This window comes from Ochotona curzoniae, unplaced genomic scaffold, assembly GCF_017591425.1.
Source record: "Ochotona curzoniae isolate NIBS_2020 unplaced genomic scaffold, NIBS_Ocur_1.0 contig_1014, whole genome shotgun sequence".
NCBI lineage: Eukaryota > Metazoa > Chordata > Mammalia > Lagomorpha > Ochotonidae > Ochotona > Ochotona curzoniae.
The window spans coordinates 36,138,106-36,165,065 of record NW_024464920.1 but is presented as its reverse complement, the minus strand read 5'-3'; the positions used below and the strand labels follow the sequence as shown (position 1 = coordinate 36,165,065).

Here is a 26,960-nt window from a genome sequence, read left to right as displayed (position 1 = left end):
AAGTAAGAACATTACAAAGAAAAATTGCAATCTCTTACTTTACCATTTAATAATTACATCTGTTCGATTACAAAAACAATGTAGGAAGGGCAGGCTCTCATAATTTTCAGACAGACATTTGAACTGTAACAAGTGAAAAACTCAGAAAAACTTCACCTTGTCCTTGAAGGTCTGAGCACCTGCCTGGTGACCCTCCATGGACTAACCATGTGAAACCCTTTGGCTCCTAAGGATGCCACCTGGCAGCCCCTGAGATGCTTTCTGAACTTGTCAGATGCTGCAACCTCTTAGAAATGGTGCCAAACCCCAGTGACTAGATTCAGAACTCATTGTCCTTCTTGCCCCTGGCTCCTGCCCAAGCCTCCACTTCCTTCTCCCGGGTCCTGCTGCCCTTCTAGTCAGTTCCTTGGACAGGACCCCTTTCCTTCAGGTGCCTTAATATGTAAGATGGGGTGGAGGAGGTATAGGGGAAGAGCCGACAGCTCAATTGAGTGTGTGCAGCCAGGCCACCAGCCTCTCACTCTTGCCCCTGGCGACCTACCAACCAGTCCCCTCCTCCTTCTCCCACCATCTTGCCCTTCCCTTGGCCTAGAGCCTCAGTGGAATCAGCTCTTGCGCAGCCGAGGCCTGTGACATGGGAGAAAAGAAATCAATTCAGCCAGCTTCTCAGTGCTCCGGGCTGTTTCAGGAGTCTGACTCAAGGGGATGAAGAGATGAGGCATCTCTGGATGACGATGATGATTTTAAAACTGTTTACCAGTAAATGGAGAACGTTAGAAGAGAAAGGCCTGAGAACTGGGCCGGGGTGCTGAGACTATTCATAGGCAACAGGACAAGAAGTACAGTCTCTTAGAGGTGCCCCAACCTGGCTGAAGCCCGGATGTAGGTGTTTATCCACCCCTCCAGCCTTTCCCACCCACTCGCTCCCATCACCACCTGTTTCCCGGATGCTGACTGCTGCCAACCTCCAGCTCAGCCCAAATCCTGCAGGCAGTAATATGTATCTTATGCACTTTTTGAATTCTGATAGCCCAGAATAGGAGTTTTTGTTCTCAAAGTGGAGACCCTGTGAGTACCTTGGAGAGCAGAGTGGCCCTTTGGCTGCAGAAGGGGAAAAGGGAAGCCAGACCTTCCCAATCACCACTCCCAGCCATAGCACCTGGACACCCACCTCCCCTGGGATGCAGGCAGTCACTCTTGCAGGCTGAGCCTTAAGAATCCAGCTTCCTTGCTTTGGGGCATGGGCTGGAGGAGGGAGGAAATGAGGTGCGTTCTCTTAATTTGGGGAGAGGCCCGTGACATGGGTGGAGGATGCACTGGGATGAAGAAATGGAAGCCCCACCTCACCCCCTCCCAAGCCAGGCGTCAGGTCCATTCAATCCCTTCACCTAGGAGCTGGAGTGACACACAGGGTATGGGAGCGTGGGGTGGATGATGCCTTGAGTGAGTCGGGTCGGAGAGAGGTGAGGACAAGGTCATCTCGCGTGGGGAAGGCGGCTGCAGGAGCTGCGCGGGGGTACGGAGCGCGCCCCCTGCGCAGCAGGCCCCGCCCCGAGCTGGCGCGCCCCGCCCAGGCCCGCAGCGCAGCGCTGCAGCGCGAGGGGCGGAGAGGAACAGCGGTGAGGACCAGACGCCCAGGTCGCCCGCATCCTTGTGCCGCAGCAGCGAGAAAGCCAGCCCGGCCCCGCTCGCCAGCCTCCGCCTTGGAGCCCGCCCCCCGCCCCCCATTCTCTCCCTCTCTCTCTGTCTCACACACACTCACACTCGACTGTCTTTCCGGACCAGCGAGCCAGCACCTGTGCCCAGGCTCGGCCTCAGCTTTCAGCACCTGCCTCCTGGAGGAGCGCATCACCTCGGCCGCCCTAGCAGTACCCCAGCCCCACGCCTGCGACCACCATGGCGGAGACCAACAACGAATGTAGCATCAAAGTGCTCTGCCGATTTCGGCCCCTGAACCAGGCTGAAATTCTGCGGGGGGACAAGTTTATCCCCATTTTCCAAGGAGACGACAGCGTCGTTATCGGGGTGAGAGTCGCCTCAGCGGGTAATTGGGGGGGGGGGATGGAACATCTTTTCCCCCACAGAGCTTCGTTTCTGCCTGGCACCCAGCGCCCCCTCCCCGCTGCTCGTCCTCTGTCTCCGCGGCAGCCCCTCCTTTTCTCCCCATCCAGGGAAGAGGCTGGGTGTGGCCTGGGCCGGACCTGCGGCTCGGCCTCTGCAGGATGGGAGGGGGCCGCGTCCGCCTGAGGAGCTCAAAGTCCCCTTTGCCGGTCTCTGCAGCATCTTCACCCCTCCTTCAGAGCTGCTCTTTTTCTGATGTTTTCCCTCTACCCCTAGAGAAAGCACATCCTCTCTTTGTTGTTGGCTCAGGCCTCCACCCCAGAGCCCCACCAGAGAAGAAAAACCTAGGGGAGAGGCTCGCTGGGAGATGGGCAGCCAGGGGTCTCTGTGGAGGGATGGGCTGTAGGACAAGAGCCCCCTCATCTCCCAAAGTAGTTAACAGCCTACAATTAGGATAGGAGAAAAAAAAAATACAGTGGATGCCACACCCAGTTTGGGGGAGGGAACCTTTGAGATCCTAAGACCAAGTCTGGCCCTTCTAGGTACAGTAAGAAAGATTCCAGACTCCCCAGTCTTCCCCTGCCCCATGCCCTGCAATTGCAAGAAGTATTTGCTTATTCATCATCCTTTCCCCTTGTCATTCCAATGAAAAGTAGCAGCCCCTAACATGGAGGAGAGTTGGGGAATTGACACGGATTGTGTGCTGCCCAATTAATTACTGAAGCCTTAGAGCAAGGGCTCTGCAGTAGCATCCATGTTTCCATTTCACAGATGAGGACACTGAGGCCAGAAGAAGTTGGATGACTTTCTCAAGGTCATGCTGGATCTGAGCCCCAAATCTGTGGCCGCTGCGCAGCCCACACCTTTCCACTTGCTGTCGCATTGCCTCTCAGCTTCCAGTTCTGCAGCTCCCCCTGTGATGGTCCAAAGGGAATTTTCTGGGCCTGGCTCTAGTGGGTGGGAACTCTCCAGGCTATGGGTATAGGATGAAGGATCTGGGGGTCCAGCCCATTTGCAGAGTCTGAGATGAGAAAGACTGGGCCAGGAAACAGTACAGAGGAAGGGAGATAGCTGGTTTGAGAGAGGAGGGCCATTCTCAAGGTCAGGGCCACTTTGGATGCCTCTTGGATCCACAGTGCTTGGTGCAAGGCAGTTGGCACTCAGATTGGTGAAGGAGCCAAGGGGAGGAAGGGGAGGCAACCAGGGCCATCTGAGTCAGTGAAAATGGGACTTAGGGTAAACACGCCTTAAGTGGTGAAAGTGGGGGGACCTGCTTATTTGGTTTGTCACCACCCTACACCCTGATGCATACTGTGAATTCAAGTGCTTTTGCTTGCTGTGTGCATGTGATTATATACACATGTGTGAGTGACAGTGACTGTCACATGGACAAGGCTGCTGCTCCCTTTGCTTTGGGGACTGCAGGTGTTTGCAGTTGTCTCTGTCTGGCCAAGTCCAGATGATGCCTTAGTGGAGGGTGAGGTGAAGTGGGGGTGGGGAGCGGCTGCTTTATATGAAGAGTCTGGGTAACCAACTGAATTGTAAGGGTCGGAGCCCAAGGTCTTCTGAGACTAGGAAAGAGGTGGTTAGGGGAACAAGTGAATCCACCAAAGGCCCAACTTCCCTTGTTTTCCCTAAGTCTGACCTAGTTCCTTAAGGATCCATGGCCTCCTGCCCCCACTCCTGGTGAGATAGCGTGGGGCAGAGGGTGATGCTGGCAGGAGGGGTTGTGCTATTGATGTGCCCAATTGGACCAGCTAAGCAGGGGTGGGGCGGGAGCAGAGAGGGAGCAGAAGGAGGGCCCCCTTGCCAATCTTGATTCTAGCTCAGCCCCACTGCTGGCATTCCTCATCTGTCTGGCCCGATACTTCTACATACGCTTATCTTCCATCTTCCTGGGCTTTTTTCGGTCTCTCACTGCAGGCCTTGCTGCTTCCAGGGGGCCATTTTGTTTCAGTCAGCCTTGTGGGTTCATTCAGGCAGGTTTATTCTGCCTTCAGGAGAGTGAGAGCAGCAGGAGATGAGGTTCCTGGGGAGCCTGCAAGGTCGTTCCCCCAACCCCACGCCAAGAAAGGATGGCTCCTAGTCCTCTCCTGTCCCTTCTCTCACTCTCTTTGGGGGGCCCTTGTGCTGGGAACTCTAGGACTGAGGGACTGGTAGAGGGGGTTGCTTCAGGATGGATGTGTGGGAAGGTAGGCAAGGAAAGTATCTCCAAACTCCACCCCCAGGCCCTTCCTGCCCAGTCTCAAAATCAGTCTTGGTGGTCGTTTCTGGGGTATTAGCATTGCAACCAGCTCAAAGCTTTGGGCTGCTGAATGAGTGAGTCCCTTGCATTCCTGGGCTTTGTTCTGCCTGGCAGAAGATAGGAAAAGAAGCTGGAGAGACAGCGCTGGGCACCTGATTTTTCCCCCACCCCTCTGACATCTCTCTTGAGTTGGGGTAGGGCAGAGGAGTCTAGGGTATTGTGGCCGAGTGTTGGGGTCACCATCCTTGTGTGGGGTGTCTCTGTTTTGCTCTGTGCGCACTGGAAATCCAGCATGACTTCCTGGCCCTAAGTGACTCTCTGCTTCATTCTACCCTAGCCTTTCTCTGCAATGTACTCAGACCCACTGTCGGAGCTGCCCCAGGTGTGGGAGGAGATGCCACACACTCCTTCTTCTTCATTCAGGGGTCCGCATGTTGACACTCCCCTTATTTGTTCTTGGGGCTCCAGTGGGGTAAGAAACCAGGACCATCAAGTACCTGATTGGGCCCAGCTAGGTTGGGGGCTACAGTGTTACTGGATCAGAGCCAGTACAGCTTAGGGTAGTCTGGGCCTCTGTTAATAGCTGAAGCAGTGTGAGGAACAGGGCTCCCCTTAGCTTTGGGGGAGTCTCATAAAGGAATGCAGAGAGGGGCGGTGATGTTCCTTGTGGCCGGTGTCGCTCCATCATTACCATGGCAACACTCCCCAGGGGTGTCACCATGGAAATCGGCCCCACACTTGCAATTTAGCTTCTTCTACCAAGTGTTTTTTGTGAAGCTTGAACAGGTTGATTGTCTTTAGCACCCTGTTTCTGGCCCCTCACCCCCACCCCTTGTTAGTTTAGCATGCAGAGAGGTGCTGGAATGTGCAAGTGGAGGAGCAAAGGAACAGGAAGCTTTGGGCTACAGAACAGGAAACCTGGGCTGCTGAGCTCTGAGGAGCTGCTCAGCGAGCTGTGAGGGTCAGTGAGAACCTGGCCACTAGGGGTAGCAGTAGTCACTCTGCTGGGATTGGGGGAGAGTGAAATAAGATGAGGGAATACTTCTCTGGCCTCTGGCAGGGTCTCTGATGACCTGGAGGTGGTGAGGGTGAAGAAGGGCCTTCTGAAAGGCTGGGTGGGAGGACCACACGCTTCCCATAAGGAGGTTGGAGAAAGCGCAGTGTGGTAGGTTTCCCTTCTGTCTGCTTGGAGAAAACAGCCACGCCCGAAGGGACTGCGGTCAAGGTGCATTTGGGGCAGCATAAGGAAAAGCCATGAGGGTTGGCATTTGGCTTCCTCTGGGTGTGCCTGGAATGGGATCGCTTGGGTTGGACACTGTGCTCGACCATTTCTCAGCTTTGTGGTTGTGGGTGATCTCCAGAGATCTCTCTGAGCCTGTTTCCTCATGGATGGCATGAGAATGGGAACAGTACTTAGCTTCTGCAATAACCAGTGAGCGTGAAATGAAATGATGCCTAGTGACAGGTGCTTACTCCATGAGCTGTTACAGTTTTCTAGTTTGGCTGGCCACCAGCTCTTTTGATAAAATTCGGAAGAGGTTACTACTTTCCCCTTTTGCTGATCGTTTAATTCAAATCTCCAGGCCCTTCCTGCTGTCTTCTTCATTAGTATCTGTTTATAACAGATACTGTTATATACTGCTTGTGAGGGGCGTGGCATGGGCCAGGGGCTCTGCTATTGGGGGTCTAAAGGGACTCCCTGCCTCCAAGAAATTCTGGATCCAGATGTCAGTCTTTAACGGTGGAGTGGCCAGGGCAGCAGGATGCCAGTGAGAGGGACAAAAGAATTGGCTCTCCCAACTATGTGCCCACTCTCCCACATTCCAAAAAGGGACTTTTCAAGACCTGCAGTAGTGGGATTCAAAGGAGTCGTTATCAGGGAAGTAAAGGCAGGTAGTGGTCTCTATGTCAGAAGCTTAGAGGGCAGGGAAAGTAGAAAACCCTGGGCCTGGGGATTCTCTTAAGAAGATCTGAAGCGATGATGATCATCCTAAGTATAACCAGTAGGAAATTGAAAGAATTTAATACTTGATCAAGAATAAAAATCTTTTTTTTCCCCAAAGATTTATTTACTTATTTGAGTTATAAAGACAGGGAGAAGCAGAGGCAGAGAGAGACACAGACAGAGACCTTCCATTCTGACTCAGTCTCCAAATGGTCCAGGGTTGGACCAATCCAAAGCCAGGAGCTTCATCCAGATATGCCATGTGGGTGCAGGAGCCCAAGGATTTGGACCATCTTCCACTGCTTTCCCATGCACATTAGCAGGGAGCTGGATTGAAAAGTGGGGTTGCTTTCCCACATACATTAACAGGGATTGGAAGTGGGATCCGGCGTAATAGCGTGATGGTTAAGGTCCTTGCCTTGAATGCGCCAGGATCCCATATGAGCGCTGGTTCCAATCCCAGCAGCTCCACTTCCCATCTAGCTCCCTGCTTGTGGCCTGGGAAAGCAGTCAAGGATGGCCCAAAGCCTTGGGACCCTGCATCCATGTGGGAGACCTAGAAAGAAGTTCCTGGCTCCTGGCTTTGGATCAGCGCAGCACCGGCCGTTGCGGCCACCTGGGGAGTGAATCATCAGGCAGAAGATCTTCCTCTCTGTCTCTCCTCTTCCCTGTATATCTGCCTTTCCAATTAAAAAAAAAAAAATTGGGGCTGCTGGACTAGAACCCACACCCAAACAGGATGCTGATACTGTTGGTGGCAGCATAACCCGCTGCATCATAACACCAGCCCTAAGGATAAAAATCTTAAGTACTAGATATGTGTTTGCAAGGAACGAATCTCAACTGAACTTGAACTGTGGTTATGCATCAAGGTGGAGGAATCCACCATGGGGGGAGGGGTATGGGACGGGTGGGGGGAATCCCCAGTGCCTATAAAACTGTATCACATAATACAATGTTAACAACAATAAAAAAAAAATCTTAAGTAAAGGAGGAAAGAGGTTGGCATTGAAGTGCCCATCCAAGGACGTAGGTAGCAAGTCTTCCTGGCACCCCTGATATTGTGACATAAGTCCCAGGGCTTTCTCTGCTCCAGAGGTTATTAAGTGTGCTCACTTAGTGTTAGTTCCCACACTTGAGAACCCCATCCTTTAATTCTGTGTGCTGTTCCTTCTTTCCCACCAGGCTTGAGAAAGGAGGCCGCCTGGCAGTCTCAGGCTTCAGCATTTGGAGAGCGCCCTCCATTTTAACAGGTCCGGGAAGCCTTCTGGAATTTAGTCCAGGGGAATGTTTTGAGTGAGTGCGTGTGGGTGTGAGTGTGTGGGTGCCCCTGTTCCCAGGAGGAAAAAGGAAGGACAAGCTAAGCTTAAGGGTTGCTATCGGCTTGCCCCTCTTTAGTTAGATGCCTGGATGAGCTGACAGGCATTGGCCAAGAGGAATGTGCCCTGCTTGTTGTGGGGGGAAATGCTAGGATCAGAATTTGAAAATTAAAAATGTGATTTTCTCTCACAATATTAAAAGTGAAACGAATGGATTTTATTTGTTGGCACAGTTAAAGACAAAAGAAACTGGGCAGGGTACAGTAACCTAGTGGCTAAATCCTTGTCTTGCATCTATCAGGATCACACAAAGATACTGGTTCTAATCCCGGGGGCCCCTGCTTCCCATGCAGCTCCCTGCTTGTGGCCTGGGGAAGCAGTCAAGGATGGCCCAGAGCCTTGGGACCCTGTACCCGTGTGGGAGACTTGGAGAGGATCCGAGATCCTGGCTTTGGATCAGCGCAGCTCCGGCCATTGCTGTCACTTTGGGGAGTGAATCAGTGGACAAAAAACATTTCTCTCTGTCTTTCCTCCTCTCTGTATATGTGACTTTTCAATAAAAAGAAATAAATTAAAAAAAATAAATGGCAATAAAAATATAGTGTTAGCATGTGTGAGATGCAGCTGGAGCAGTGCTTTAGGAGCTTTAAATGCTTAAAAAATCTTAAAAGAAGAGAAAACTATAAAATTATAGATGAATGCATAAAAACTATCCCAAATGGCACCACTGCAAGAAAAGCACCATTAGGAATCTGATGAGTTGTGTTTGTTTCCAGTGTTTATTTCTTACATATTTATATATATTAATTTTAATAAAAGTGAATCAGGAACTATGTGGTTTCATAATCTGTCTTTTTACTAACAAATATCATAGCTATTTTACCATCACTAAATATTGTTGTGTAGCTTTTAAATTATTTTACAGTTCTTTTTAGAGATTTGTTTGTTTTCATTGGAAAGACAGTTACACAGTGAAGAAAAGAAAGAGATCTTCTATTTGCTCATTCACTTCCCAAGTGTCCAGAATGACTGAAATTGGGCTAGTCCTAAGCCAGGAGCCAGGAGCTTTCTCCTAGTCTCCCATGTGGGTGTAGGTACCCAAGGCTTTGAGCCATCCTCCGCTGCTTTACCAGGCTGTAAGCAAGGAGTTGGACCAGAAGGTAAAGGCTTAGCCTACTATGCTGACATGCCAGGCCCCTATTTTACAATTTTTAGTTAAACTTTTGAATGAATCTTTCATGTACGTGTGACAAAATTCAAACAAATGTGAAGAAACACAGTGAAATCTAAGCTTCCTCCACTTCTCTTTCCTAGCCACCCACATTCCTTTTCAGAGGGCAAGCATTGCTAGCCATTTTTTGTGACTCTTTCCAGAAATATATTGTCCATTTACAAGTAAATACATGTACATGTATATACTTTTTTACATAAATGATAATATGCTATATGAGGGTCCTTCAAAACATGTGTGTAAACATGGGATTCAATGTGTACTTTTTCCTGGTGCACATTTCCTTCTTTTAAAATTTTAAAAAATATTTATTATTTATTTTTATTACAAAGTCAGATATACAGAGAGGAGGAGAAACAGAGAGGAAGATCTTCTGTCCAATGGTTCACTCCCCAAGCGGCCACTACAACTGGAGCTGAGCCAATCCGAAGCCAGGAGCCAGGAGCTCTTCCAGGTCTCCCACACGGGTGCAGGGTCCCAAGGCTTTCAGTCGTCCTCAACTGCTTTCTCAGGCCACAAGCAGGGAGTTGGATGGGAAGTGGAGCTGCCGGGACTAGAACCAGTGCCCATATGGGATCCTGGCGTGTTCAAGGCGAGGGCTTTAGCTGCTAGGCCAACACGCCAGGCCCTTCCTTGATTTTTTGAAGACTCCTCATTCATACTGTTTTGCCTCTTGCTTTCCCCCTCATCCCTTTGTCTAGATTTGCTTATTTATTTAGCAGAGAAGGAACCGCCACTGAGAAGTAATTTTTATTTGGTACACACATTGTGAGTGAAGTGCTCCATGGCTTTTTTTTTTTTTTTTAGTTTTTAAAACATGTATTTCTTTAATTGGAAAGTCAGATTATGAAGAAGAAGAGAGACAAGAGGAAGATCTGTCTGCTGATTCACTACCCAAGTAGTCAGAACAGCTGGATCTAAGCTGATTCAAAGCCAGGAGACAGGAACTTCTTCCAGGTTTCCCACACAGGTGCAGTGTCCCAAGGCTTTGGGCCATCCTTGACTGCTTTCCCAGACCACAGGTAGGAAGCTGGATGGGAAGTAGAGTAGCTGGGATTAGAACCGGTGCCCATACGGGATTCTGGAACGTGCAAGAGGAGGACTTTAGTTGCTAGGCTATTGTGCTGGGCCCTGGGTCCATTCTTGAACTTAATATAATATAGGGAATAATACACAGTGTTATTCAACTTGTTTTTGAGATTTATTGATATTCTATTATGTCTTTTAATGGATTTATTCAAGATTTATTTATTTTTATTTGAAAGGCAAATTTTCAGAGAGAGAAGAGACAGAGAGAGAGAGAGAGAGAGAGAGATATTCAATCCACTGGCTGGTTCACTCCCCAAATGGCCACAATGGCCAGAGCTGGGCTGATCTAAAGCCATGAGCTTCCTCTGGGTCTCCCAAGTGCAGGGTGTGGGAGCCCAGGGAACTGGACCATCTTCCATGGCTCTCCCAAGCTCATTAACAGGGAGCTGGACTGGAAGTGGGGTAGCCAGGACTCGAACCAGATTCTCTATGAGATGCCAGCACCGCAGGTGGAGTCTTAATCTATTTTGCTCCAGTTTCTTTAAGTAGGAGTCAGGAAAACAGTGGGTGCCCAAAGACATCATTTAATCAATTCCCTGGGGTTACCAGCGCCTGAAATGTTACTTCTTTGTTTCCAGTGTCTCATTATGAATAGGTGAGTGCTAGGAAGGATTCTGGCAGCTCCACAGTTGCTCCTGTGTAATCTGGTTGGAAGCAGGCTGTGTGGGTCTTGTGTGAGGCTCCTGATGATGCATATCTGAATCACTCCGTGACAACCGGGATGTGCTCTCCAGGGAGGAGTGGGGGTGCTCATTTCCTTGCCCCTTCTTCTACTCTGAGAATTACAATTGGAAGTTTATTTTCCCCCATGATAGCTAAAAAAAAAAAAAAAGGTCTCATTTCAGTTCCTTTTCTTGGAAATATTGAACATCTTTATGCTTATAGAGTGTATTTCTTAGTTTGGTGTTAGGACCTACATTTATCTTTGTTTTCTGTTTAGTTTTTGTCTTTTTTTTAAACAGTAAACACATGCCAAGTTCAAGGTGTTTACATATACATGTATAAATATATTAAAAAAATATATATGAACAGCAGATAGGATCTACAGAGAGGAGAGATAGAAAGTCTTCCATTTGCTAATTCAAGCCCCTAATAGTCACACAGTGGTCAGAGTTGACCTGATCCAAAATCAGGAGCCAGGCACTTCATCTGGGTCTCCTGCACAGGCACAGGGTCCCGAGGATTTGGTGAGCCATGCTTGACTGCTTTCCCAGGCTACAGGAAGGGAGCTGAATGGAAAGTAGAGCATCCAGGATGAGAACTGGTGCCTTTATGGGATCCTGGCGCTTGTAAGGCAAGAGAATTAGCCAATGAAGCCATCATGCCAGTCCCTTGAGATGCTTCCTAACATTGACGGATCATTCTTCACTTTCTGCAGCTGGCAACTCTCATGTCTTTTTCTCATTTGGTGTGGGAAACCATCACGCTAGACTGAGATCTGAAGCCTTCTCCTTGGGTGACACTCCATGGTAGAGACACGCCTTTCGGTGTACATACTGAACTTGGCTTCTCTCTCTAGTCTGTCTTCTGCCTCCAGGTTTCTGTGCATGGGACTGAAGAGCAGCCTGTCTTTCTTAGGCTGCAGGAGGGACTGTGAGACCTATATTCCATCACACTTCACCTGCTGGTGGCTGATGTATTTTCTTTTCATCCCAGGGAAAACCGTATGTCTTTGACCGCGTGTTCCCCCCAAACACGACTCAGGAGCAAGTTTATCATGCCTGTGCCATGCAGATTGTCAAAGGTAATGGATCTTTCTTCCTTCATTCCATCCTGTCTTTCCATATTTATTCACGAGAGAGAGAGAGAGAGAGAGAGAGAGCGCTCCTGTCTGCTGGTTCATTCTTTAAATGCCCACACTGGCCTGGAATGGCCAGCCTGAAGACAGGAGCTCAATCCAGGGCTCCCATGTGTGTGACAGGAATCCAGTGACTTGGACCATCGCTGCTGCTTCTCCCCTGATGGGAAGCTGAGATTGGGAGCTAAAGGCAGAGTCAAATCCAGGCATTCCCATGTGGAATGTGGGTGTCTTCACCTCTAGGCCAAACCCATGTGTATTTTTTAAAGTTATTTTATTGTTGCTTTCTAAAGATTGGTTGTTTATGTATTTGATAGCAGAGTAACAAGGAGGGGGTGGGGAGCAGAGAGTGAGGTATCTTCTATCTGATGGTCTGCTCACCAAATGCCAGCAGCAATCAGGACTAGGTCAGGCTGATGTCAGGAGTCAGGAACTCCATCCAGGTCTCCCTTCTAGGTGGTATTTGAACCATCACGTGCTGCCTCCCAAGTGCATGAGCAGGAAAGTGGATTGAAAGTAGAGAGGTCTGAATTCGGCACTCTGACATGGACTGTGGGTTGCTTAGCCCACCGTGCTGTAAATAGTTTTAGGATATATTTTCTGAGGCTTCCCACTCCTTGCCCCACTTAGCTCCATCTGTGCACTTTCTCTGCTTATCTTCCAGATGTCCTTGCTGGCTACAATGGCACCATTTTTGCATATGGTCAGACTTCCTCAGGGAAAACCCATACAATGGAGGTGAGGGTTCTGTGTGGGAGGGGAGTGAGAAACTGGGGGCATCGGGCATCGGTGGGAAGTCCAAGAATGTGGTAGAGGGAGGTCTAGGAGTTGAGGGTTCTCAAGGCCAGAGGATAAGTTGAAGGGCTGTGCTCTAGGAAAAGGTCCTGTACCCCCTTAACTTGCTGCAGCCCCCCTTCCTTGCCACTCCTCCAGTTTTCTTCTGACCTGGAGAAACAGCCATGATGAGAGTCCGAAGGGGTGCTCCATTCTCCCTGCCTCTGAAAGGCAGATGTGGTGGTGACTGTCTCCTGGGTTGCCGGGGAGGTCTTTCCATTGCCACCCATGACCTTGTATTAACTGCCTTCCCGTGCGTTACCTTGCGCCTCCTGAGTCCAGCCACATGCTGCCATGCTCTTCCTCCCCAGGGAAAGCTGCACGACCCCCAGCTGATGGGAATCATTCCTCGGATTGCCCGTGACATCTTCAACCACATCTACTCCATGGATGAGAACCTGGAGTTCCACATCAAGGTGACAATAGCGGGTCTTCCTACAAGCCACCGGGAGGGCAAGATTGTCAGTGAAACCTACCTGGGTTCCTCTGGGCTCCCCAACTTGACTAACCCTCCTGGGAACCCCAGTTCTTTTCTGCCAGATGTTTACTTTCTGTCTTCTGTCTCCCTCCACTGTCTGAGCTTGTCTTGTTAGTTTGGGACTCCTGTATCCATTCTAAGGTTGTCTCTGTTCACTTCATACTCCTTCTTTCTCCCTCACCAGGTCTCTTACTTTGAGATTTACCTGGACAAAATCCGTGACCTTCTGGATGGTGAGTGTTGAAGAAAGGAGGGAGTGAGGGAGAAAGTGAGGGAGGCAGGTGCACTTTGTCTTTGGCTTTGGGTGCTGCTTGCCAGGAGATTCAAGGGGCACACAGGACACATCCAATCATCTCTTGAATGGAGCTCTTTGGTCTCTCAGCCAGAATTTCCAAAACAAAACCCTTAGAGGGTCAGAAGCTGAGCTCAGAAAGCCGGTCCAACATGCCAACAATGGAGAGGGGGTGGAGCTGAGGCTGGGCTGCATACAGGGGGCCTAGGCTTCAGGATGGAGGCCCCCACTTGTAGTGGATCAATGCACTGTGGACACCAACTGTATGGTACCCGGGGAGGTGGGTAGAAGCATTGGACTTGCTCATGCCATGTTGTCTCGGTGCAGTGACCAAGACGAACCTGTCTGTGCATGAAGACAAGAACCGGGTGCCATTTGTCAAGGTAAGAGGAGCCCAGTGTGTTGGGGTATGGCAGGATAAAATGTCTGGGCGCTTGGAACAGATGCTGTCTTGAAAGATCGCCTGGCCCATGTACAGCTGGCTTAATTTCCTAATGGGAGTCCATGTCATCACCCTCCCACCATGCTGTGCAGGGTTGTACTGAGCGCTTTGTGTCCAGCCCAGAGGAGATTCTGGATGTGATTGATGAGGGGAAGTCAAACCGTCACGTGGCTGTCACCAGTGAGTGCAGATCTGGGGTTGAGGGGTCCAAGGAAGCCTGGGCTGATGGGGATCCCCAGGGCTTGATCCATACCCTGCTTTTCCCTCTTCCCGCAGACATGAATGAGCACAGCTCTCGGAGCCACAGCATTTTCCTCATCAACATTAAGCAGGAAAACATGGAGACGGAGCAGAAGCTCAGTGGAAAGCTGTATCTTGTGGACCTGGCAGGGAGCGAGAAGGTGAGTGCCCTGTGCAGCAGGCTGGGTGGCTGTGTGGACAGAAGAGCCTTGTGCAGAGGGTGGGTATTGAAAATTATTTATTTGTTTGAAAGGCAGAGTTATAGAGAGAGGTCTTCTATCTGGTGGTTTACCCCTGCCCCTCAAATGGCTGAAATGGCTGCTTTGAGGGCAGGAGTTTCTTTTCGATCTCCCCTGTGGGCCATCCTCTGCTGCTTTCCCAGGCCCATTAGCAGGGAACTGGATCAGAAGTGGAGTGGCTGGGACTTAAACTAGTGCTTGGGGGTGCTAGTGTCCCAGGTGGCAGCTTAACTACCACAATGCCAGCCCCAAAGTTCACTATTGTAAAATGTGCTGTTTAGTGGCTTTTAGTGTGTTCCTTACCACCTCTGCTGTGTGATTCCAGAACATTCATCACCCTTTAACTTTCCATTTCCCCCTCTACCCATCCCCTGGCAACCACTGGACCTGCTGTCTGTCAATGGATTTCCCTGTCCTGAGCAGCTCCCATAATGGACTCGTCCAGGATGTGGGAAAAGATGACGTTGTTCAGGGGGACAGTAGTAGAGCCATGCTCATCCTGGCCCAGGTCCCTTTCTTGCTCCATCCTTCTCCCCTTTCCCTCTGTTCTTCTTTGGCTGAGCCACTCCCATTAAGTAGAGAGTACAGGTACTTGCAATACAAACAGCCCTGAATGCCCTGGCAGGTCAGCAAGACCGGAGCTGAGGGAGCCGTGCTGGATGAGGCAAAGAACATCAACAAGTCCCTGTCAGCCCTGGGCAACGTGATCTCAGCACTGGCTGAAGGCACAGTGAGTGGCCCTTGGGGCCCCTCCACGCCAGCCTCCTGCCCCTCCCCTGCCTAGTTTAGCAGGTTGCCCCATATCTGTCCACCCCACCAGCCTCCCCAAGCTCCTACATTTCTGCTTTACCGTCTCCTTCCTCCCCACTACAGAAAAGCTATGTGCCATATCGTGACAGCAAAATGACACGGATTCTCCAGGACTCTCTGGGAGGAAACTGCCGCACGACCATGTTCATCTGCTGCTCCCCATCGAGCTACAACGATGCGGAGACCAAGTCCACCCTGATGTTTGGGCAGCGGTCAGTGGCAGGGTCGCTGAGGCGCTCCTTCTATACCCCCACCCAATGTCGCCCAAGCTTCGTGTGGGTCTCTTCATTTCCTTCCTCTTCTCTTTCCCTGGCAGGGCAAAGACCATTAAGAACACTGCCTCTGTGAATCTGGAGTTGACTGCTGAGCAGTGGAAGAAGAAATACGAGAAGGAGAAGGAGAAGACCAAGGCCCAGAAGGAGACTATTGCAAAGCTGGAGGCTGAGCTGAGCCGGTGGCGCAATGGTTAGGGAGTGGGGCACTTCTCTGGGGGAGGCAAAGGCAGCATCTTGGGGAGCCAGCCCTGTGTGGGAGTCAGCGGAGGCCCCTCTCTGGGGTGTAAGAGGAGGGAACAGGCCCAGCAAAAGGTGGAAGATCCACTTGGGCTAGAAGTGGAGCTCCGAGTTCTTGGCATGCAGGTTCCTGGGAGGGAAGAGGGACTGGGCCTTCAACTTTTTTTTCCATCTCTCACCTTGCTCTTGCCCTGGGCCCTGGCCAGGAGAGAATGTGCCAGAGACGGAGCGCTTGGCCGGGGAGGATGCTGCCCTGGGACCTGAGCTCTGCGAGGAGACCCCCGTGAATGACAACTCATCCATTGTGGTGCGCATTGCGCCAGAGGAACGGCAGAAGTATGAGGAGGAGATCCGTCGCCTCTACAAGCAGCTGGATGACAAGGTGAGCCATGGCCTGGGATGGCAGGTGCAAGGCTGGGAAATTCTCTTGCACCAGCCCTTTTCAGATTGTGGAAGAAGGGATAAACACTCGTGCTGGAAAGTGTAGAAAAGGGAAAGCAGAAAATCAAAGTCATGCACAGCCCGCATTGAGCGAGTGGTGACGCTCCTAGCATTTTCTTTTTCTTTGTGCACAGACCAGCTCTAGATGTCATTTGGCATCCATTTGTTGTCTTAGCCTCGTGTTAGGTTCCATTTCTTACTGCATCAGCAATTCTTTATAAAGGGTATTTTTACAGAGCTGCCTGAGCGTGCAATTATCACAATGTATTTGGCCATTCACTCATTACAGTATTTTGCTGTTACAAAGAACTCTGAAATGACTGTTTTTGCCTCCTATACCTGAGACTTGGCTTTTGAGCATTGGGAGTTGGAATGCAATCTTAGCATGGGATGTCTGGGCTAATGGATGTGAACATTAATGGGTTTGCTACATATGATCAGGGTTATATATATAGCAACTTCCAGGATGAAAATAAGTTAGAATGAGCCTTAGAGTCGAGGCAGGAGGCTGAAGAGAAGATTGTTTTGTTTTTGTTTTTAATTTTTAGGACAGGAGGCTTCCAGCGGGAACCCTCAGCTATCTGGGTTTTTATCAAAATCCTCCCTCTACTCCCCCCTCCTAATGATAAGCAGCTAGTAGTGGCTTCCCTTCACCTGTTCCCCTGGTCCCAACAGGATGATGAGATCAACCAGCAGAGCCAGCTCATAGAGAAGCTCAAGCAGCAGATGCTGGACCAGGAGGAGGTAAGGGATGTGTGTGTCGGGGGAGACATGAAAAGAAAGCCATAAAAAGATCTTTTTAAAATTTTTATATTTATTTATTTGAGAAGCAGACAGATCTGCTAGTTCACTTACAGTGGCTGGGACTGGGCTTGGGACCAGAGCCAGGAGCAGGGCCCTTGACATATGTCTTCCATGTGAAGGACAAAAACCTAATTACTTGAGATGTCACCGCTGCCTCCCAAGGTCCTCATTAGCAGGAGGCTGGAGTCAGGAATTAAACCCGGTGAACTCCAGTGTGGGATTTGGGTGTCCCTACAGGCAAGCTCCCTTGCACAAAAAGATCATGGTGAAATCAGACAGAAAGGGACATGAGCTGTGGCATAGCAGGTAAAGCTGCCAGCATCCCATAACTGAGTGCTGACTTAAGTCCCAGCTGTTCTATTTCCCATCTAGCTCCCTGCTATTGCAACTGGGAAATCAGCAGAAGGTGGACCAAGTACTTGGACCTCTGCCACCCATGTGGGAGACCCAAATGGAGTTCCAGGCGTCTGGTTTGGGGCTGACCCAGCTTTGGCAGTTGTGGCATTTGGGGAATAAATGAGGAGATGGCAGATTCTCCCTCTTTCTCTTTCTCTCTATCTCTCCCCTTCTCTCTCCCTCTCCTTAAATCAGATGGAAGAAGGGGTATTCTGCCCAGGGACCAGTCACCCCCCAAAACTGAATAGCAGTATGGGAAGCGCCATGGTGCTTTTCTGAAAACTCGGAGTTGGAGTCGGTGCCTCTCCCTTCTGTTATTGTTTTCCTATGAGGCCTAAAGCCCTCTCCCTCTGACTCTTGCTATAAGGGAGAGAGGGGGTTCAGCTCCTCTGAGCCAACAAGGCATTCCCTCACATACCCTTCGTCTTCCCTGCAGCTCCTAGTATCCACTCGAGGAGATAACGAGAAGGTCCAGCGAGAGCTGAGCCATCTGCAGTCGGAGAACGATGCTGCCAAGGATGAGGTAAAGGAAGTGCTTCAGGCCCTGGAGGAGCTGGCCGTCAACTATGACCAGAAGTCCCAGGAAGTGGAGGAGAAGAGCCAGCAGAACCAGTTGTTGGTGGACGAGTTGTCTCAGAAGGTGGTGAGTCGCCACCCCATGGCCTCCGTCACACTCCGTGTCCCTGGGGGCCTTTGGTTCCTCTCAGGGTGGCATGGCTTTGGCACCTATCCATTCTGCCACTGCCTTTTGCCCTCCTGACCCCTCTCTCTTAGCCCCTTCTGCAGGGCCTGTGATCTCTTTGTGGTGGCATTTGGGGTGGTGCATGGAGTGAGAGGCCTGTACTGGGGGCCAGGGCATGGGGGAGCAGGAGTTGGCAATGGGATTGACCTGAAGGGGTATCTTCAGGCCACTATGCTGTCCCTGGAGTCAGAGTTGCAGCGACTCCAGGAGGTCAGTGGACACCAGCGCAAACGAATTGCTGAGGTGCTGAATGGGCTCATGAAGGACCTGAGTGAGTTCAGCGTCATCGTGGGCAACGGGGAGATCAAGCTGGTGAGTGGGCAGGCACAGCTGCAGTCCATCTGGGGCTGTTCCCAACCCCGGGCACTTGAGGGCGAAGCAGGGTGACCCATTCCAGATCCTCGGGGATACCGAGAGAGGGCGCCAGAGAGCCAAGAGCCTTGCCTTCACAGGAGACCCAGGAAATGCCAAGAGATTTGCCCAGAAGGAATGGGGATGTGCAGGGAGGTGGGAACGCAGTTCTGAGGAGGTGCAATGGAGTGTGCTGATGAAGCTCATCAGTTTGGCTACAATAGAAAAATCATATTGCTTTGTAAGCCAGGAGGGGCGAGTGTGGTCCTTGGCTCTTTAAATGTAGGTGGAGTGATTTTGTGTGAACTGCCAGGTGAGAGAGCTACATGGGACCACTCATCTATCCACTAGAGTCCCCTGTGTGTATGCCTGTGTGCATGCATGTGCAGAGGTGGTGGGAGATAGAAGGAGTGGATGAGGGCTGCTCTTTAGCCTCTTGCCCCTTGTGCCCATTCCCAGCCTGTGGAGATCAGTGGGGCCATTGAGGAGGAGTTCACTGTGGCCCGGCTCTACATTAGCAAGATCAAGTCAGAGGTCAAGTCTGTGGTGAAGCGGTGCCGGCAACTGGAAAACCTCCAGGTGGAATGTCACCGCAAGATGGAGGTGACTGGGCGTGAGCTGTCTTCCTGCCAGCTGCTCATCTCCCAGGTGAGTGAGTGGCTGTGGCTGAGCCTAAAGTCTCAGAGTACTGTGGGAGAAACAAGGCTGTTGTGGACTTGTAGCTAAAATGGCCAGCAGCCACCAGAATGTCAAGGTCAGCTGAGATCAAGGATAGAAGAACCAGGAAAGAGAATGCAGGCCAAAGTGAAGGCATGGAGGCAGGTACTGCCTGCTTTGAACAGAGAGATTCTAACAGAAGAGCCCCATAGGAATGACCCCTGACCTGGGTAGTCTTGGAAGGCATGGCTGGAGGAGGACCAGGAGGAGAACAGGAGTGTACCATCTTATATATTCCCTGCTTTGTCTGCCTTCTTCCTCTTACCACCCATTTCCTCTTAGCATGAGGCCAAGATCCGCTCACTTACGGAGTACATGCAGAGCGTGGAGCTGAAGAAGCGGCACTTGGAGGAATCCTATGACTCCCTGAGTGACGAGCTGGCTAAGCTGCAGGCACAGGGTGAGACCCTCCCCGGCTTCCATCGCTCCTCCCACCCTCTCTGATCCTGGGATCTGAGAGCCCAGAGGGGATGGGGAAGGGGACAGTCACACACATCCGCTAAAATCCACCGACAGTCATTCTCCCAGTGAAACCACTGATGCCAATTCACCTGCTCACTCCCCAACCAGACTTTTGTGTGTGGCTCATGTATACTGACCCGCAAACTCCATGCCGGCTATATCAGAAGGGACTGTCCTGCCCTGGAATAGCCCATAAGCCTGCCCATTGGCTGCCCTGCCCCACCTGGGCCCTAGGCCCTACTCCAGGGCTTTCCAAAGGAGGCCAATCTGGTATGGGGTGTCTTTCCCCTAGAAACCGTGCATGAGGTGGTCTTGAAGGACAAGGAGCCGGACACCCAAGAAGCAGATGAAGTGAAGGTGAGTGGGCAAGATGTTGGCCAAGGGTGGGATGGGTGGGTAGGTGGCCAGACAGGACTGGGGCACTCTTGGGGTGTGCATCTGGGAGTGTGGCCTCAAACCTTGGTGGGTGTGCTGTTTGCAGAAGGCGCTGGAGGTGCAGATGGAGAGTCACCGGGAGGCTCACCACCGGCAGCTGGCCCGGCTCCGAGACGAGATCAATGAGAAGCAAAAGACTATTGACGAGCTCAAAGAGTAAGGCTCCCATGGATGGCGTTGGGATCCCTTGCAGATCCTGCTGGGCCTATACACCCGCCCCTTCCTAACAGGACCCTCTCACCCCTGCTCCCTCGTCATTCTATCCCCAGTGATGCAACTTTGCAGTCCAGCTGCCTCAGGAGATAAATAAGGTCTGGTCCCTTTTACCAGAGGCCCAAATGACCATCGATCTCAGGACTGCCTCTTCTGTCCCAGAAGCTGCAGGCCTGGGGCAGCCTGTGGTGTGCCAAGTGGGATGTGTCCATTCCAAGCACGAGGGCTTAGACGAGAAGCAGGAGAGCACTGGAGGGACTTCCTCTTCCTTTTCCTGCTTGGTAACATCTGTTTTTCCTTCCCCCCGACCCTCTGCCTGCCCGGGGCTGTCCCAGCCTGAATCAGAAGCTACAACTGGAGCTGGAGAAGCTCCAGGCTGACTACAAGAAGCTGAAGAACGAAGAGCATGAGAAGAGCGCCAAACTGCAGGAGCTGACGTGAGGGATGCTCCCTGTGCCACATACTCTCACAGTGATCACACATTCTCACAGTGACACATGCTCCATGTGCCACATGCTTTCACACATCACACACTCCCTGTCCTACACACTCCCCGTGCCACACACTCTCATAGTGGCCACATGCTCCCCGTGCCATATGCTCTCTGTGCCACAAGCTGTCACAGTGACCACCCAAACATACATGGCCATGAATGTATTAGGATGGCACCACAGACACTCAGAAACCACCTGAGTTGGAGCCAGAAGAGGCTGGTGGGTTAGGTTGACCATGAAAAGCTGGTGTCAGAACAGTATGGCGTGGTCCCGTAAAAATACAGAAATATGTAGAGAAAGGAGCCTGGAGAGATGGACACCAGACACTTAGTGGTCTTGTTGTCTGTAACCAATAGAACTGTGAGCTTTTTATAAAAGCTTGGCTTTTTAAAAAATATTTATTTTTACTGGAAAGGCAGAGTTATAGGGAAAAAGGGAGAGACAGAGAGATCTTCCATCATCTAGCTCACTCCCCAAATGATTCAATGACCCAGGCTAGAAGAGGATGAAGTCAGGAGCTCTTCCGACTCTCCCACATGGGTGTAGGGGGTCCAAGCACTTGGATTGTCCTCTGCTGCTTTGCCAAGTGCATTAGGAGAGAGCTGGATCATAAGTGGACTCAAATCAGTGTTTATATGGAATGCAGGTATCTCAGGCAGCAGCTTACACCATAATGCAGACCCCATATCTCTTTTTAAAAGAAGGACTTTGCTTTATTATTATTTTAATTTACTTGAGAAGCAGAAACAGAGAGAGTATGCGTCCACCTGCTGACTTTCTCCTTAAATTGTCCATACCAGCTAGCTGGTTCTGGGTTCATCAAAGCTGGAAGGCAGAAACTCAATCCGGGTCTCCCACAATGAGTGTTAGGAACATACCCGTCTGGCCATCACTGCTGCTTTGCAGGGGCCAGACTTTACAGGAAGCTGGAATCGGGAGCGGGAACCAGGAGTTGAACCCAGACCCTCCAGTGTGGGACGGAGGTGTCTTAACCACTAGGCAGCATGCCCCTTATGCTGAACTCGCTTGTCTAACTCTTGTGCAGTAACCCTGGGTAACTTCTATAACAGCATAATAAAACAGAGAGCAGAGGGACGGGGGAGGTGAGTGGAGGGAGGAGAGGCGCGAAGCATTCTGCGTCTTGCTTTCTCCTTGTTTCTCTGTTACAGATTTCTGTACGAGCGACATGAGCAGTCCAAGCAGGACCTCAAGGGACTGGAGGAGACAGTTGTGAGTGGTTTTCCTTTGTGCCAAGTGAACGGGGGCCTGCGGGAAGCACTTCTAGTCTTCCCTGCGATTTCCAGCTGACTCCAACCCTTCTGCCCTTCCGCAGCTAGTCTATAGTGTAATAGGACACTTTCTCTTGGAAAAGGTGGATCTGGATCCCGGACAGCCCCACTGTTTTGTTTTGTTTTTAAAGATTGATTTATTTTTATTGGAAAGGCAGAATTCCATAGAGAAGGAGAGACAGAGACAAAGATCTTCCATCCACTGCTTTACTCCTCAAATGGCTGCAATGGCTACAGCTGAGTTGATCTGAAGCCAGTTGCCAGGAACTTTTTCCAGGTCTCCCACGCGGGTGCAGGGTTCCAAGGCATTGGGCCATCCTCCACTGCTTTCCCAGACCACATGCAGGGAGCTGGACAGGAAATGGAGCAGCTGGGTTATGAACTGGTACCCATATGGGATGCCTGCACTTGGAGGTGGAGGATTAGCTGGTTGAGCCAGTGCACTGGGCCCATAACCCCAATTGTTTCATTGTTGTTTCCAGGCCCGTGAACTCCAGACCCTCCACAACCTTCGCAAGCTGTTCGTTCAAGACGTCACGACTCGAGTCAAGAAAGTGAGTGCCATCCTTGGCTCTGCCCACTGCCCTTACCAGCTTCCTCCAGCGGCTGCTGTCCTTTGTGGTGCTGGCTGGGCCTCCGGACAGCCACATTTTTGCCTGTCTCCAATCAGAGCGCGGAAATGGAACCCGAGGACAGTGGGGGGATTCACTCCCAAAAGCAGAAGATTTCCTTTCTTGAGAACAACCTGGAGCAGCTTACAAAGGTTCACAAACAGGTAAGTTGCTGAAGATAGGATGACCAGAAGAAACTTTGGCTTCCGAATACCTAAGACACCCACATCCCTGGAGACCCTGGGATTCAAGAGACCTAGTTGCCTGTTTTCTTGTTCTTTTTTACTTTCCCTACTGATGCCTGTCTTTGTACCTTGTCCTTGACCTTTGTCACATGGCTGTTTTCCCTCCTCAAAATCACTAACCTACCCTTGGCTCAAAGTGGAGTTCCCCAGGGTGAGATTGACAGAAGTGGGAAAGGTTTGGGGAGTGGGGTACTGTCAGTACACAAGAGTTACGCTACTCACCTTTTTTTTTTTCCTTTAATGGGGGGAAAATACCCCCACCCTGTGTCCCAGTGGTGGTCTGCAGGCTTTATTTGTTTGCAGAAGTTTTTACAGGCATCTTTCCCTTGCCGTATTTTCAAAGTATCACAGCATTACGGAAAAGTTGGAAAATAGCTAGGAAATCATTTCTAATCAGTGCCATCATTCTGTTCTCCTTCCTGGGTGCTCACAGCCCTTCTCTGTGCAAATGCAAGCTCACATGGGAACTGCCTGGCAGCGCCCTCACTCTGCCCCATCCCTCTGCCACTGTTGCAGTGAATGAAAAGGTTGTGAACAGAAATGTTTGTGAGAATTCAAACTTTTTTTTTCTTCCTTTGGGGCTGTGTGTGTTGGCGTGGTGGGAGGCTCTTGCTCCTCCTCTGCACTGCATCTGACCCATTCCCAAAGCCATCACCATCTCCTCGCTGCCTGCCCTGGGCAAACCCCCAGAGCCATCTCCCAGGAGGAGTGTGCTCATCCCCTTAGTTGCCTGGGGTTATTGATCTGACACATGTTGTGACATTCGGTGGAGTCAAGTGTCTGGGCCAGACAGCACTATGATGCAGAGGGCACAAGATCGAACTTTGTCATACCCAACTGCTATCTCCCTGGAGAGAAGGAAAGTAGTGGGTAGAAGAGCATGAAGAGACATGGCATCTGTCCTCTCTGACTTTGAGATCTTCTTTCTCCCCACTCAACACCCCTCATCCCGCTGGGCAATTCTGCCCTGAGTCTCTCATCTTCCTTTGCTCCTCTTCTCTTTGGCTCCCCTGGCAGCTGGTACGTGACAATGCAGATCTGCGTTGTGAGCTTCCTAAATTGGAAAAACGACTTAGGGCTACGGCTGAGAGAGTTAAGGCCCTGGAGGGTGCACTGAAGGAGGCCAAGGAAGGCGCCATGAAGGACAAGCGTCGGTACCAGCAGGAGGTGGACCGCATCAAGGAGGCCGTGCGCTATAAGGGCGCAGGCAAACGGGGCCACTCTGCTCAGATCGGTGAGTTGAACACAGCAGGCAGGGTAGGCTCAGCATCTGGAGCAGACTCAGCAATTCCCTGAAAACCAAGTGGCTGCAGGACTGCTTCTTACTACCCCCCATTCCCAGAAATTAAAAGGATGATGATCTTTCTAAAATGTATTTATTTATTTGAAAAGCAGAGAGGGAGGGAGGGACGGAGAGAGAGAGAGAGAGATCGATCTTGTGCAACTGCTGGTTTATTCCCCAAGTGGAGGCAATAGCCAAAGCTGGGCCAGGCTATATCCAGGAGCCTGGAACTTCTTCTGGGTCTCTGACATGGGTGTCAGGGGGCCAAGTACATGAACCATCTTCTGTTGCTGCCCAGGGTGCACATGAACAGGAAAATGGATGAGATGTAGAACTGGGATTTGAACTCAGGGACTTTGCTATGGGATGCAGGCATCCCAAGCAGCATCTTAGCCACCATGCTGAACACTTGACCCTGTGGGAATTGTCTTAGAAGGAACTGGCTTAACCCCATCTGCGTGACCTCAGTGACCCAAACAGCACAGGCTAACCCTAGTCTCCCAGTCATTTCTTCTTTTTAAAAGAAACTTAACTTGTAATATTATTTTCACTTTATTTGCAAATAGAGAGATTTTCCATCTACTGGTTCATTCCTGCCTGTCCCCCAAAATGCCTGAAATAGCCAGAGTTGAGTCAGACCACAGCCAGGAGCTGGGAGCTCAGTCTAGGTCTCCCGCATGGGAGAACAGGGCCCCAAGCACTTGAGCTATCCCTTGCTGCCTTCCAGGGTGCCTATGAGCAGGAAGCTGGCACTGGAACTGACCAGCAGAGACTGGAACCAGCCATATCTCACTGACATGGGGTGTGGGTGTCCCCAACATCATCTTGAACCTTGGGCCAAACACCTGTCCCTCAGAGGTGTTTCTTTTGCAGCCAAACCCGTCCGACCAGGCCACTACCCAGCTTCTTCACCCACCAACCCCTGTGGCACGCGGAGCCCCGAGTGCATCAGCTACACCAACAGCCTCTTTCAGAACTACCAGAACTTGTACTTGCAGGCCGCACCGAGCTCCAGCTCAGACATGTAGTGAGTTACCACAGGCAGCGTGGACTGATTGGACCCCTCATCCCTGCAAGCACCCTTATGTTCCTAAGTCGCTTTCTGCCTGACTCTTAATCATCTCATGCCTAACACTGGCCCATGGGAACTCTGTCCTCCCTGTTTGCTGGCCCGTGTTATGGAGGTGATGGTGGGTGTGTGGTTGTGTCACTGATGGCTGGGTGTGGAGTAGTGGTCCTCAATGTGCCAGAGCCTGCTTTTCCCTTCTCTTTCCTATTAGCTTCCCTAACTCCTGTAGCAGCAGTGCAGCCGCATCTTCTGGCAGCTCCTTGGCTCCCTATCAGAAGGCCAACATGGACAATGGTGAGTGGGGAAGATGAGCCCCTTTCAGAGGGAACCACAAGGGTACCCCTACCCGGCACCTTTCAGAAGGGGCTGTGTGGGGTGCCCCACTTGAATGGCACCTTTCAGAGATCCCCTGTTCCCACAGCTCTGACACTGCCCACCTCTCTGAGTCTCCTGCAAACCATTCCCTCCCACCAGCATGACCACCCCTCCCCTCCCCTCCCCTCCCCTCCCCTCTCCTCCCCTCCCCTCTCCTCTCCTCTCCTCCCCTCCCCTCCCCTCTCCTCTCCTCTCCCCTCCCCTCCCCTCTCCTCCCCTCTCCTCTCCTCTCCTCTCCTCCCTCCCCTCCCCTCTCCTCTCCCCTCCCCTCCCCTCCCCTCCCCTCCCTCCTCTCCTCTCCTCTCCTCTCCTCCCCTCCCCTCCCCTCTCCTCTCCTCTCCCCTCCCCTCCTCTCCTCTCCTCTCCTCTCCTCTCCTCCCCTCTCCTCTCTTCTCCCCTCCCCTCTCCTCCCCTGTCCTCCCCTCCCCTACCCTCCCCTCCTCTCCTTTCTCTCAGTGAGGGGCCCAGAGGTTTGTTCTCAGTCAAGATGATTATCCAGTGGCAGAGAACAGGATGTGGAGGCGGGGGCAGCCCAGGAGAGAGGCACAGCTTACCCTTTCCCTGGGACCACAGTGGGCCAGTCTGGGCCCATGGATTCTTGCTTAGTGTCCTGTGTTTTCTTTCACCCCTGTTCTTGATGGCCATTTCTGCAGGAAATGCCACAGATATCAACGACAACAGGTAAACCGTTCCCACTCCCCTTGGGCCCCTGGGGGCAGGGGGAAATGATTCGGTTTCCCTGAGCCCTATGCAAAGGTTCCCTGGAGCCTGCATGGGAAGGAGTCTTTCTTGGCACTCCTGTGTTGTCCCATTCCCCCACCACCACCCCCGGCTGCTTGCAGATCACTGTTCCCTCCCCCAGCCCCTTCCTATGCCTTCTCCTCCATCCAGTCTGGGTGAGGGAAGAGTTGGCCAAAGTAGTGCCATGGACATCTGGTCACCTGGGCTTCTGCTCTAGCTTGTGCCCTTGAGCCAGTCTGCTTCATCCCACTGGCCTTGAGCACTCCTGTGTTTTTGGGTGGCACACACAGTTGTTCTGTGGGAACTAAGTGACCGCGTCAGCAGGATGTGTGTTGTGGGGAGCTAATCCTGGGGATGGGGTCTCTTCCTCCAGAAGCGACCTGCCATGCGGTTATGAAGCTGAGGAGCAGGCCAAGCTCTTCCCTCTCCACCAAGAGACGGCAGCCAGCTAATCTCTCACAGGAGGGCTCCATACCTGCACTTTCAGGTAGCCTCCTCTCCTGCCCACAGCCTCTTCAGTTCTCCTGCTTTTGCTTGTTTTTTCTCCCGCCATTTCCAAAACTTACACTGTCTAATCCCTGCTCAGCTCAGCTGAGCTAATCCTTATTACTTCCCCCCCAGGGGATGGGGTTGGGGCTTCTGCACCTCTACTTTTTCTTCAGCTGACAGAGAAACCACAGTACTACTGCCCTTATGCGCTAGGAGGCACTGTTACACACCATAAGGAACAATCCTGAGCACTGTGGCTGTTAGAGCCC

At 51.4% G+C, this 26,960-nt stretch overlaps 1 protein-coding gene across 4 annotated transcripts; it reads left to right on the top strand.

Annotated features, from left to right (window-relative positions):
* Positions 1-1,782: 1,782 nt before the first annotated feature.
* On the top strand, positions 1,783-26,689 carry KIF5A (kinesin family member 5A). 4 transcript variants are annotated; one of them, XM_040990224.1, is made up of 28 exons: positions 1,783-2,025; positions 11,547-11,634; positions 12,353-12,426; positions 12,834-12,938; positions 13,185-13,233; positions 13,620-13,675; positions 13,827-13,914; positions 14,011-14,135; positions 14,839-14,943; positions 15,087-15,235; positions 15,340-15,488; positions 15,742-15,917; positions 16,652-16,720; positions 17,613-17,819; positions 18,084-18,230; positions 18,729-18,917; positions 19,269-19,386; positions 19,741-19,805; positions 19,930-20,039; positions 20,432-20,533; positions 21,760-21,820; positions 22,362-22,433; positions 22,550-22,654; positions 23,753-23,969; positions 24,891-25,044; positions 25,298-25,380; positions 26,115-26,142; positions 26,576-26,689. In XM_040990224.1, the coding sequence occupies exons 1-28, from the start codon at positions 1,897-1,899 to the stop codon at positions 26,652-26,654; spliced, it is 3,099 nt and encodes a 1,032-aa protein (XP_040846158.1). In that variant the 5' UTR covers positions 1,783-1,896; the 3' UTR covers positions 26,655-26,689. The 4 variants fall into 4 exon arrangements, with proteins under 4 accessions (XP_040846158.1, XP_040846166.1, XP_040846173.1 ...); XM_040990232.1 differs by having other exon boundaries at positions 25,322-25,380; positions 26,576-26,668; XM_040990239.1 differs by having other exon boundaries at positions 1,897-2,031; positions 25,322-25,380; positions 26,576-26,668.
* Positions 26,690-26,960: the final 271 nt, after the last annotated feature.

Coding starts and splice junctions, on each gene's coding strand:
- KIF5A (XM_040990224.1), top strand. CDS start 1,897: ATGGCGGAGACCAACAACGAATGTAGCATCAAAGTGCTCTGCCGATTT. Junction 2,026..11,546: donor ACGACAGCGTCGTTATCGGG/GTGAGAGTCGCC, acceptor TTTTCATCCCAG/GGAAAACCGTATGTCTTTGA. Junction 15,918..16,651: donor ACAAGCAGCTGGATGACAAG/GTGAGCCATGGC, acceptor TGGTCCCAACAG/GATGATGAGATCAACCAGCA.